General features: G+C 39.2%; 2 protein-coding genes across 2 annotated transcripts in view; one reads left to right on the top strand and one right to left on the bottom strand.

Annotated features, from left to right (window-relative positions):
- The window catches only part of LOC137293862 (globin-5-like), a 28,880-nt gene extending 18,233 nt beyond the window's left edge, over positions 1-10,647 (top strand). Inside the window, exons 2-3 of the mRNA XM_067824636.1 lie at positions 2,121-2,352; positions 5,862-10,647. Coding sequence (XP_067680737.1) covers positions 2,121-2,352; positions 5,862-6,002 — 373 coding nt within the window. The 3' untranslated portion in view covers positions 6,003-10,647. The remainder of the gene's footprint in view (positions 1-2,120; positions 2,353-5,861) is intronic.
- Positions 10,354-14,194, bottom strand: part of LOC137293860 (neuroglobin-like) — a 66,497-nt gene continuing 62,656 nt past the window's right edge. Inside the window, exon 3 of the mRNA XM_067824634.1 lies at positions 10,354-13,210. Coding sequence (XP_067680735.1) covers positions 13,034-13,210 — 177 coding nt within the window. The 3' untranslated portion in view covers positions 10,354-13,033. The remainder of the gene's footprint in view (positions 13,211-14,194) is intronic.

Raw genomic sequence — 14,194 nt, 5'->3', positions numbered from 1 at the left:
CAGTGGATATCGAAAGAGAAATGTAATGATCTGCTTCTCAAATGAAGCACGGTCTAAACGAAAAGCGAACACATTATAGTTTGGAAATGTGTGGTTTGCGTGTCAACCTGCAACAGGGAGAAACTGAGAAAAGGAGCACACCGCAGAGGTTCTGGTTTCTGGGACAAGATGTCTATCGCTTGGAGTTAGCATAATATGGGTCAATTCGCTTCATTTACACCAGGCAGGCAATTTATCCAAAGTCTAGGTCTCTCAGAATCTAGTTCGGTTTGCAAATCGCTCAAACTTTTAATGGTCTAGAACCGATCACTGTTCTGTTTGATCGATAAATGACAAATACCTTGCCGGGTTAAACAACGCGGTATTTGCGTCAGGAAATGGCATGTCTGAAACAACACATTTGGACCTAATTTAAAGGGTCAACTGGGCACTTCTTGAAATTTGAGTACGAATAACCTGCGATGCTTTCCATAGGAACTAGTAATCTTCCTGTAATGACATCGCTCTCAGGGGTCAAATTAAGCTAATCAACTTACTGAGCGTAAAGCCAAATCACTCAAGGAGATAGGCACGCGTTTTACAGCAGGATTTGCTTCTCGCGCTCATCCTGGCATTCAGTGTTTATATGTCCAAATGTCAGAGTGCTTTTCACATTCTTGTGATTTCATTTGCGATAACACAGATACTGGATGTTTGTGTTAGTGGGAATCATAAGGTTATTTAGCCAATACAACTAAATGGGTTATTGTACTGAATATCGGCACTTGGTTATTACATTAACTTTAACATGACAGAAAACAGAGGTAACACAGTCTGGTGTTATGTCTGTGACCCAGTGGTATTTGCTCAAAAGCTCTCACCGATAAGGCAAAGTGTAACAGGTGTGTTCCTCTTCTACCTCCTGTAGATATGTAGGGCGCTATTGTGTGTCCTTGACTTGAATATCAGGTCTTCAGTATTTACAACCTCAATGACATGCCAAGTTAAAATATATTAGAAACTGTTTTCATTTCATGCATTTGCAAATGTTTCAAAGTGCATGGAATTCATACGAACATGCACAATGCGACATATCTTATGCGTGTGTCTGTTCTTGTACATTCATCATTTCCTGAAATCTGAAATCATAATGGAGGCGGTAGGGTAGTCTAGTGGTTAAAACACTCGCTCTTCACGCCGAAGACCCGGGTTCGATTTCGCACATGGGAACACTGTGCTGAGCCCATTTTTGGTGTCCCCATCGTGATATTGCTGGAATATTGCTAAAGGCGGCGTAAAAAACATATTCCCTTATTCAGTTTTCCATACATAACCACAGTAATTGCCCTCATTAAACATGAAGTAGTCTTATGTCATTAACAAGCAAATTTTGATGACGCGTTTCCTTGCTCTGCAAACATGCTACGAAAAGGTCCTTGGGCGTCTGTCTTGCAAGCAAAAGTATATTTTTGTAGACGCTTTTCTGAAACCTTGCCTGAGGAATCTTCCTACCTTGCCATGCATGTTGAAATGGATACGATGTCGTATATTATTCATAAAGAGACGGTGAACAGAAAATGTCAGGTACAGGATGTTCGATTATAGAACATCAATTATTTAGATGGGGGATAAATCATATATATTCGCATCTCTCGTAATATATGTCGGCATTTTGTCCAATATTCATGAATTTTGAAGAATGGCGGTTTGTTTTCTGTTTCGTATTTCAATCTCTCTCGCTGTTACTTTCTGTCACACTTTCTCTCCCTCAGTCTATTCCTTCCACTTTCTCACTCGAACGCTAGGTAGAATTGCCTCACGAACACATTTCTTTAAATCCTTTGCTTAAGCAAACTATACAAATTCTACTGCACAGGAATACACCTCTGGATCCATTCCCAGTAGCACTATCCCTACGTCTATCCTGTTCTTGCATAATAATCTAGATAGACAGACACAAAGACAACGTAAACTGCATCACTAATTGCGCTTGTCTCTCGCTCTTTTCTCCTCTGTCTCTGTTTCTCCCATCTCACACAGGGAGTATACGTTCCCTGAGGCGAAGGCCGTGTTTGAATGTATCAGGAAGGAAAAATCAATATTGATATCTATATTAATGAGATATGTCTCTTGCTTTACAGGTTATTCAGGGCCAATGGTGACCTGAAGCAGTTGTTCAGCAGTTTCCGTGATCTGACCAATGACGATGACCTTCGCGTTAATGAGACGCTAGAAAAGCATGCGACGGTGGTGATGGGGATCTTTGACGAGGCCATCACCAACGTGGACAGCGTCGACTACACGTTAGAAGTTCTACATCGAGCAGGAAGGACACACACCAGATTCCCGGGCTTTGAGCCAGACCTCTTTGTGGTGCGTATACATCATATCTGGATTGGCTGACTCGTCTGAATAACATTACTGGCAGTTCCTAACTACACAAACTCAGATGTATCAATAAAAAAAATACACTTTTTGTCTCCAGTATGATATGCAACTGAATACATCACAAACTGAACAGGAGAGAGCGACTTTAGTTTTGCGACGCACTCAGGAATATTCAAGCTATATGGCCGCGGTCTGTAAATAATCGAGTCTGAACCAGACAATCCAGTGATCAACACCATGACCATCGATCTACGCAGCTGGGAAGTATTTGAGTTTAGTTTTACGCCGGCTAAGGACACCAGAAATGGGCTTCACATGTTGTACAAATGTGGGGAATCGAACCCCTGTCTTTCGCGTGAGAAGCCAACGCTTAAACCATTAGGCCAGACGACCGCCCCGTATTCATTGGGAATACGTTGGCTTGGGATACGTCAACCCATGCAGTGAGCCTGACCACCCAATCTCATTAATCGCCTCTTAATGCAGTGTTTGAGACGTTTCGGTACAGATGCTAATGCCGTTATCATGCAGGTGATACGCAACATTATGACCAAGGAGAGTACGTACGTGAATGATTAGAGCTTATAGAATTAACAAGTTGTTCATGTTCATCATATCATCATCTAAATACCACAGCATGTGTCAGAAAACCTGTCGATAATCGTCTCTTGATAATACTCTCATGGTCATTTCACAGAATAGCGTCAAGGTTTTCCTTGAAGGCATGCATGGCTCATACATCGCTAAACATATACTCCTGTATCACTGCATCAGATATTCTTGGTCGGTTGACTCGTTTGAGAGATATTTAACTACAGTGACTGATGCTATTCTTTGTAAAATCACCTTAAATGACAATCTCCATGTGTATATGTAACTCGCAATTTGAACATGAAATAACTGGAACGATTAGGAAACGACTGCTTCATCTGTATGTCAGAGGAACTCCGTAAGCGCCTTTCAAAAAGGTATTGCCTCGAAATGCTTATCAGTATTACGTATTCTCATAGGCCTGTCGCAATTGGCATTTCTGTACTGGCGCTCATTTAACGCGTGAAGTCTCCATCAAATATACATCCACAAGCTCAAAACGCAAAAAATATTGTATCGCATTCACACTGTCTTTAGACAGTGTCTGTATTGGTCGAAATTACGCATGATAATATTCACAGTTTCATTAAAATTGCATACTCTGAAACTTGCAACTGGGGATATCCTGATAGCCCGCGTCCTTTTTTCGGTGCTACAAAATGGTCCTTACAGACAGAGTCGTCAGGAAGAAATACAATACTTGCTTGCAAATATGAGTCCATGTGCCAAGTCCTTTTAACAAGCTGTCACCCAACCATTTTAAATTGATAAATCTTTGCTTTGGGGACAGCATCACGCCGCTAAACAGATTATCTGCGCTCATCATTTTACGGTATCAGTCATCTGACTGGTAGACTGGAAAAGAAATCATCAGAACTTGTTGGGCTCATTACAAATGAAATTCAATAATATTGCTGACACTCCAAAGTCCATGTTGATCAAGTTGGGAGGCATGCTGGCTGCTTTTACCATTTTACACAGACAAATAAAAATATGCTAGAACCAAATACTCATACACATTCCATGAATAAAACTGGTCTTTAGCAATTTATGCTTACAGTAAAAGGCGACTGATTCGATTTGGTGGTCAGGCTCGCTGACTTGGTTGACGCATTCCATCGTATCCCAATTGCGTACATCGATACTCATCAACTCATGCTGTTGATTACATAATCTACTGGTCCAGAGTCGATTATTTACAGATCGTCGCCAAATAGGTATAACATTGCTGATGAGAGCCTGGTTAAACAACAATGAGAGCAAGACAAAACAAAAAACAAAAACAAAAAAAACCCCCAAAACAAAACAAAAAAACCCCAAACAAACAAAACAAAACAAACGTTGACATTTAGATTAACATAAAGCGAGATTATCTACAGATCACCGCTATATATCTGGAGTATGGCTGAGTGCATCATTACAATAACAAACCAACCATATTTTAATAATCGTGTCGTCTTCCTTTCGTCAAGGAAGACAATTAAAGTACACACTGCAAGACTTCTGACAAGATCATATAAATGTTTATAATAAATACTGCAAGATCATTTCACATCAAACATTTGTCTGATTTTCATCCTCGATATCTCCTGGGTATACGTTCCGATAAATCTCCACTATACTCTGGATGCATCTAGACCCGATGAATTTATTACTTGCTGACTCTGACGTTAAAACTGTCAGCAAGGGTAGTCGTCGCAGCCGAGAAGGTTTGTTCGCAGTGTGACCGATTTTAAGGGAAGTCATACAGTCAGAAGTCAGAGTATCTCTGCATCATTCACGTTGTCGAGTTTAATCGGTTTGATAATTTAAGAAGCGAAAGTCCGTTGTGATTGGTACGCTCAACTTCCCAGTGTAAACAACTGATTGGTTAACAGGCAAGCCAAGGCCGGTAATAAAACCCATCGGTCCGAGCCATAGATGCATCCAGAGAATAGTGGAGATTTATCGGAACGTATATCCTGGAGATTATCGAGGATGGACGACTTTTAGCATGGTTGGAAATCTACAACTCAAACTGCTCCGTCAGGTTATGTGCCAGAATATTTATTAGTTATGCTATCCATACACTACAGGTCAGCAACCTCAGCACACGTTGATCGATGGGCAAAGGTGTCAAACGTCACTTGAACTTTTCCGACCTCGCGATCTTTGACCTATTGATTGGACCTTCTGGCGTGCGTTGCTAAGATGCTAGATGGGCAGATAACACGATTTGTGGGATCATAGAATGGGAATATGTTCTGACCTTTTTGGATAGTGCAGAAGAACAGCTCGTTAGATTTGTCTGATGACAGAAAACAATATAATTCACGTCTTATCAGCAAGGTCAAATATCTCATGTAACATTAGAAGCAGTAAGGGGTCATCAATTTTGTACAGAGTAGAGAGGCAGGCAGCAAGTTTGTACACTGAAATATCTAATGTATATGCTTAAATAGTATGCTGCAGGTATCTCTTACTTCATGCATATATTTAAGGGCGTGTGTGTGTGTGGTGTGTACATTGTGTATGCTACTCCATGTCCACAAAGAAGTTTTGAGGTTACTGGTGAAGTCGACTAGAAATCGATATAATTACAAAGTCATGGGGCTGACGTTACATGCAATCAACCATCAAGAACCTATCTTTAATATTTCTGTCTGTATGGAAGTTTTGATATCACTGACCAAGTAGACGACAAACAGATATATTCACAAGCACATGGCGCTGATGCTGCATGTAGTCAACCATCCTGAACTAATCATGAACTTATTTTTAATATTTCTGTCTACATGGAAGTTTTGAGGTTTTTGATCAAGTAGACTACAAAGCGATATATTCACAAGCACATGGCGCTGACGTTGCACGCAGCCAACCATCATGAAGTAATCATGAACTAATCTTTAATATCTATTTTCCAGTGGATGGAACAACCGTTCTTGGAGGCCGTGAAACAAACGTTAGGAGACCGCTATACAGACAACATGGACGTTATTTACAAAATAACTATTAAGTTTATTTTAGACAATATGGTGATAGGCAACAAGAATGCGTTGTCTTGATGCGTGAGGCATGTGTGTGTACGCGAGTCACCTCTCCGTTATCACCATACGTCCAATGCGTGGATGCATGCTAGGATACCTGAGATTGTGTGTACTCTTCATCCATTTTACATGAACCGAGGCCCTCAACCAAAGCCCTTTCGACCGTAAAGACCGGTCCATATCTCAGTGAAGGGGCTCTTATCTCTTGTGGCATTCACACAATGTTCATTGAAATAGAAGTACGTGTGTATTTTCTTTCAACGATGCCGTGTCTTCAAGAAGGACGGAAGGAAATCAAACGCGCCACATCTTCCCAATACGGTGTCTCACCAAATCGGAATTGCTTGAAAATAAAGTTCTCATCGAGGATATAATGTGGCAAGACGACTGAGGAGTGACTGCGTTGTTTATACTCTGCTGTTTTGTGTGTAATTCATGTTTTTAACATGCGTCGTAATGAACATCACACGTGTTGGCAACGTTCCCTCGGGATGTGTATCTCTACAGCGTACCTATTGGTTCGGAAAACCCGGAAGCGATCCCTATGCCAGATCCAGGCGATGTGACTACACCGGGAACGGGAACTTATCACCAGCTACAATCACACCTTCTGCACGCCTCTAGGAAATAATATATATCAGTTGCCTGATCAATATCCATGTGAGAAACAGGAACCGGTACAAAAACTTGTATTCCCGATTGGAATCTGTGTAGTTTTATGTTGTTGGTATTACCATACGCAGATCAGAGATGCTGACTTAAAGGGTATACATAGTATTTATGAAATGCTTGTATAGTGGTAATGTGATGTATACTGAAGAGCAAAAGAAACGCAATCCTGGTTTTTTTGTCATTTTTTTAAAGTAGAAGATATTGACATGCACACTTACTTTTACAGAAATGTCATTTTCTCGAAAATGTGTTTCTTTTGCTGTTCAGTATATTTTGGTAAATATTCTCAACATGTACTTGATGTTTTTGGGTAGTTGAACCATTCTCAAAGAGGAATGTTGATCATCAAGCATTGGCAAAGAGGACACTGTTGTAATATAAAACTAAGAACAATGATGTTACTGTAAAATATTAATAAACACTTTTATTATTGTTGATTTAAACACTAAAGCCTTAATGTCTGAGCAAATGATCCCCACAGAAAACTGTATTTTAAATCCTCATAAGCAAAAGAAAATGTCTTTTTAACTTTCTGTAAACATTCTCAGAGGATTCCAATTTGCTTTGCACCTGATTAACACTCGACGTGGAACACTTGAAGGCTTTTTTCATTAACCTCCCTACTGCCGCAACACAATCAATAACAGTAAAATAAAAGTATGCATGTCGAGGTAACACGTTTATGTATTTTCAGTTATTTATGGACCCTTTCTCGTTTAATGGCGCTTTTCTACAAAAGCCATAAACTATTCCATCCAACAGAGAAAAACACAGTGAATATTAGGAAGTCAGTGGTCCCACACTCTTGAACATTTTCAAATAGTTTCGGCACGATTTATGGGTTTTTCGGAATGTTTCTTAATAACGAAACCAGATTGCTAAGCACTAATAGACATTGAAGATAATGTGTGGAGCAGTTTATGAAACAACATGTTAGCATTTCCAACATTATTTGGTTTTGTCCATTGAATAACAATTGTATCATTGAATCGCGCACCGTAGATTCAACTTTCATATCAACATATTCCTAATGTACCTCATGAGTTCTATTGGTTTGAGGTCAGACGAACTTGCAGAAGTCAAAACCCACTGGGAACAATTGTCATATGACAAATGTATGTTTGATAACAAAATTCAGATTGATAATGACAAAACAAATTGTTGTTTGAACATCAGACCTAAAGAGCTAGCACTGTCACCACTAGGAACCCAATTTGCCAACCGCGTTTGTCTGGTATACAAATACATAGAAGTCTGAAGTCATTTACCACTGCAGGCCCACACCAAATAGCAGTCACTGTAACAAGGCCCGTGGCGGATCGGGCACTAATAGTGGTGCTTATCTGATTTCCAGAAAACTTTATCAAACTTATTAACCAAATTCTACTCGAGTCATATGCCATGAAACGCTTCCTAAATTGATAAATTATATTAAGGTCTTAGGTCAGATATCTTTGGCACCTTCACATTTATCCATTTGGGTATTGACTTTGTTTGATCAAAGGTCACAGTATTCATATGTATCTCGCGCTGATGATTAGTGCCGAACATTATCGTATCATGGAGCTAATTTTACAGGCCCGAAGAAAACATCGATTCAGTCGGAATACATTTATTAATTTTAATTGGAAATGTGGTCTGCCATATTTGTTCTCAACTTCATATGAATTTTTAATACCACAAAATGCAATGTTCTTCTTTAAACAGGGTTCACTCACCCACATAACTCTCCATCAACAGAATGGCATGACGATTGTTGTAATATTGGGATCCAATGAATACAGTCTTAACTATCTTCAGAAACAAATTCCTTATGCTGTAAATGGACAATAAATAGCTTTGAAGATAACATGATTGGATAAATGACAGCAGGTCATGAGGGTAAGCATGTTCTGTCCTTTATTCGGCACTTCGCCCTGAGTGTAACCATCCTTCACAAAGGTTATTGTGTTCAGGGATAAACAAACATGTTGAGGTCAAGGTATGTGTCATCACTATACAATAAACACATCTCATCTGCGAAGAGTTAGGGTCGGTCGGTTATTTGGAGTTCGAGAACTCGGTTAAGGTGCACCTTAGACAGTGTAACAGGGCTGATTAGGGCTGTTACTTGTGAATAGGTTATAGCTCAGTGTGTCGCTTATAATCACAATGATACAGCATTATGCGTTAATAACGTAATAAGAATAAGACAGATTGTGACAAAAACTTGGTAATGTGATCTAACGGTCTATGAATTATTCAAAATAGCAAACAAAAATGGATGCGAAACTATTACGTGATGCCTTTCTCTCCCTTGAGTATCTTTGAATGATATGAAATATATTCTGGCAGTTCATATTACCATATGATATAGACAATTTCGCACGTTAGTACTGAAAATATTGTTTACATTAAAAGGAATGTGAAAAAAGTAAGGTTATATGTTTGTCATTCTATTTATCATTATCTCTGCCAATCACTAACTGGTCACACTTAAGACACAGAGGCGCAGTAACAGGTGTAGCAAGGTAGTTTGATGACCTCCTGATAACGCCCACTCCTAGACATCATTAGATAGAATGTCACTGGCAGCTTTGACCTTTCATTCAATATACACGTACCCTTGCTTTTTGTCTCTGTCTGTATGACAGTTTTCAGGTCACTTGTCAAGTCGACTGTAAGTCAGTATAGTTAGAAATATGAAGAAATATCTTATTTTATCATGGACAGACTTTGCATGCAAAAAGCTTAAGCGCTGTTTCACAAAGACATCTAATACGAGCGTTACTCCGGTATGACACAGACATGTAACAGTCTAAGTCAAACAGAAGGCTTAGTTACTTTCCAAGAATTCTTTCTGGCAGCGCATTCTTTGATTCAGTCGCAACGTGGCTGTACCCTCTGCAACAAGTACCGTGCGACTCTCCTGTGTCTTAAGCTGAGAGTGGACACGAGAAGGTAGCTTCCTAAGATTCCAAACGAGCAAGGTAAATAGATTCATGTTGTCTCTCTCTGAAGAAACCATGAGGTAACAGTGAGATTCCTCTAGAGTGTGCCTACCAATGGCTAGTTTCATGTTGTAATCTGTTTTGCACACTTTTTGTTATTTTCATAAGTTGATGATGTCCACTTCTTTTCTTATACTGCCACAAATGCTATTACATAGCGAGATTCACATATTACAGGAAACAGTTCCCAAAATGACAGAAACAATACTCTGTAAGTCTTCAGATGAGCTTCTACAACCTACAGTGCTTTGTGGTATTTTCTAATAACATAACGTGACTAGCTTCAGACAAAACTTAGAAGAGGTAGTGTTTCATTAGAATGTGCATTTGCCTGTGTCGAACATGAAGGTATGGGATGGGGATACCTTGCTGCACAGATCAAGTTTATTAATGAATTACTCTATTTATTTAACTTATGTCACAGGGTAACCTGTTTGTGTCATTTGTCAGTTATCCCGAATAGTTCAAAGGTGTATGGATAGAGCTGTGTTAAAATGTATTCGGTATTCCATAGACGAATTCCAGATATTGAAATTTAAGCTGTATGAACGTTTCTGGCAAATGTAACGTTGACACACGTTTGCTTGTCATGTGTAAACCACTGTATTTAGTTTAGTATAGATCGTACATGACGACAATGAGCACGTCAAACCGATAGTTTGCTATTGCGTTTAGTTACCCGCCCTTGAGTTAATAACAACAGAGAATTGTGGCATAACAACATGTTTATTGATAACTAATATATATTATATATATATATTTATATATGTATATGAGTAATGATAATGGCGAGAGAACTCGCCGGTCGTGTATTTATAGAACTGTGGGGATAACAAATGTCAGGTGACGATATAGGATACGTGGCTGTAGAGCTGGGATGACGTCATCAATGACGTAATCGCTCGCTTCCAGCACCAAGTGTTGTACATATTCCATGTACATGCGTCACCGTAACTGTACATAGCTCTTTATGAAGTATGAATAAAACAATACAGTTGTTACAGCAATGGCTCTTTGTACTTTGTCAAAGATTAGAATTATAGATATCGTCAGAGTAATATGAAACAAAGGAAGGCACAAACCACAGAAAAAACAGCTTGCTATATTTGTTTCGCTGCCCTGTACCCGTTCTGTCATCTGTTGCGCCAATGAAAAAGAATTAGCGGCTCGAATTGATTGATTATTGAAAAAAGAACAGTGAACCCATATTCACAAAGAGTATGGTGTTATCAGGTATTGGAGGTATCACTTTGAAACCATACAATGTTCATTGAGAGATGTAACAAAATGGTGGGCTAGCATGCGACAATGTACATTTCTGTTAATGAAAGGCAAAACGTAATAATGTTACGAAGTCATGATATTCATATAACCAACAAGCCATGATTGTCTTTCCTAAACTCGTAACAAACGTACAGACGTGTGTCCAGCATCACCAGTGAATGTTCATGTTAACATCCGCTACTTCGTGGACAAAGCTGGAGATTTCGCAAAGGCGTTATGTTGTTTTGCATTCATGGCCAAGAAACGTGTTTCGCTTGGGAACAAGCTGTCAAACTCCATTCATTCAGTGTGCTCACGTGATGTTTCGCACCTGTATGGGTAGTTAATCATATAGTTGACCATCTTGTACTAAGATTGATTGTGTTCGTTTGAAATCTGAATTTTCCAGTTCAGGTTAACATGTTAGAAATAAACTGGTTACATCTGTAGTTTGGATTACGATGTCGTGCCAAATACATCTCGATAGATGGCCGCAACTTGGAACATATCTTGTACACAAGACTGAATCACTTATTTAATGGGCATGCAAGCGATGTATGTTACATATTATAACATCTAATGTGTGGGGAACATATGATTTTTTTGTTAATTAATGAGAGTTTCAAATATTCAGATGATGCCAATAGCTATACATTAACGCAGGCGGCAACATAGTGGTTGGTCTACAAAGTGTCAGTCATTTCAACCAGCCTTCCCTTGGTTCCACTACCATGCACAGTTATGTCCGAATGCACGTTATGGTATATATAATATTTTACAATGCACATATTTCCAACAGCTAAACAGGACAGCACAAGAATGTGGTTAGAAATCATAAGACGATATGCATAGAATCTAAATATCCCTGAAGTTGCACAATTAAGAAGTCGACCAACAGACACCACAGGCGTCTAATACGTAAATACCTATGGAATTATTGATCAGTGCTTCAACATGTAGATAAAAGGATTGATACAAATGACACACAAGATGACCTTACTGTGCAAAATCATGCCCATTCGCATATTGAAGGAGTCTCACTGAAAATGTCCTTCATGATATATGAGATCACGATGTCAGTAGGAACCTCTGTTAGAATGGGCTTACGAAGACACACTTCAGTAATTACGGATTTGACACTGGATTGCATTCTGAAAACAAGTTCTGGAGCAGTAATACTATTGCCAACTGTGCTTAGAGAATTATCTTAATTTCGACATGGAATCGCCGAAAAGGGTATGCAGTGTCGTAGTCAACAGACTCGTTAAAATTCAAGGAACTCAACTTGCACAAGTGTGAGGTCCAACGAGCTTTGAAACTGACGTTGCATTAATTAGTTACTTTCATCGACCAGGTCTAACTCTATTCCTGGGCACCATTCATGCCAGGTCTCAGACGGGAATCAAATCGTTAAATCTAGTTAATCTCGATTGGAAACTGTATATGCCTTTCACTAGTTACAAAAAAAAAACAATGTATGGATCAAGGTGATTCTTAGATACATTCAGAAAATAGGACAAATTATGTTAAGCGTCTGCAAAAAATGATGGAAAACTAAAATGTCCATATAAATAGTTCGTATTGATTTGAAAAGAACTAAACGTTTGAAAGAAACTTGAATACTCTGTCACAGGTGCAACGTGTTATACTCTAAACACACCAATCACGTCATTCTGCTTGTTATTACCATGTATTTACACAATTTTAAACTATGTATTCCTAGTACTTCCATGATACAACTTTCACACGCTGTTCCCCACAAGCCATCTCTTCTGGAGTGTAAATCTATGCATACTCTGGTGAATGAATGTTACTTGATTCCTTCCTTCGGATAACCTTAACATTTCAACATTGCACATCAGTTATCCTGGATTAGTCACCACCGTCCCTTAAGCACACAGTATAGGTATTTTGCTCATATTCTTAAAATATCAATGGCAACACTGATGCAATACTTTTGGAACGTTGTCGTTGACGTCAGGCAAAGATGGTAGCCGAAGGTCCTGGAAGTACGGTATGGTAATTCCAACAGGTCGGTGGAAGTCACCGACACTCTTCAAGCATAACTTGCTTTGCATCCTCATTCAGATTCTGCCACGAGAAGAAACATCTGAGAACATGTTGTCAAGGTTCTGACTCCACAGGTGATGCACTGTTATTGACTTTATGATCCTCGTTGAAACCATCGCAAAGAGCTTGTAGGATGAAGGTGATAGCAATTTTGTATATTGACTCCATATTGTCTGTGTACCGATCCCCGAGAGTTATCTTCACTGCTTCCAAGAATGGTGATCTCATTGTCTGAAACAGAATAACACATGTGTTTGAGAACAAAGTATAGGCGCAGTTGTTTTGAACGCGAGACGAACCAGACAGCAAATTGACAGATAATAAAATCAAAATTGATGATAATATCATTTTCGCAAGGCATGACTAAAACTCAGACAGTTCGGCGAGTGAGAAACCAGTTGCCCCACATTTGTGTTATTGACTTGCTGAAATATAAACGACCGTTAAAAAAATACCAGCAACAGAAATCAGCTGTATTATTAATTACAAACACTGGCTATTATTGTTAGATTCTTAGATGCATGGCGTTTTCTTCCCAAAAGCAGACCATTATGGTCGCAACGCAACTCGCAGGCACCCATGGTGAGAGGGATTAACGTAGCTTAACGTTCGAGCTGTTTGTAGATACGACATGTATGATGACCTCATATACCTTGTCCTTTTGACTTAGAAGATCAGTTAATTGCAGAAGATGTCATACACAGGCCATTGTCAAATGAACATCCTCAGAATGTATTGAATTATTGTCATATTGGATAAGCGTCTTCAGAATGTCCCTAGTTATTGTCATATTGGATGGTGAAAACAAATATGGCTTCAAACGAATGCATGCAAAATATACACGGTTTCAAAGGAGTGCCGACATGACAATAAGCTATATATTATAATGCCTACACAGCAGGAACATGTGGTATTATGATGAGGCTTGTGTACCGGCCATGCAATCGATCGTGGACAGGTCCGCCAGGAGCTTCGTAACACATACCTCTGTTAGCATGGAACGATGTGGAGAGTTGACTTTCAATCAATATGGAAATACATCGCAGTAACGAGTGAATGTTTACAGTCTTAATATTAATATAACCACATCAAAGGCGAACAACTATGACTTTCTATTTAAAGGAAGACACTAACAGAGACTCCTACCAGTTCGTCAATGACGTCAATGCTTATCAACATAATGCATGATGATCTATCGTCCCATTTAGCAAAAGG

This window comes from Haliotis asinina, chromosome 8 (genome assembly GCF_037392515.1).
Source record: "Haliotis asinina isolate JCU_RB_2024 chromosome 8, JCU_Hal_asi_v2, whole genome shotgun sequence".
In the NCBI taxonomy this organism is placed as follows: Eukaryota; Metazoa; Mollusca; class Gastropoda; order Lepetellida; family Haliotidae; genus Haliotis; species Haliotis asinina.
Note: the sequence above shows the minus strand (reverse complement) of the source record. Positions and strands in the feature narration are given on the sequence as shown.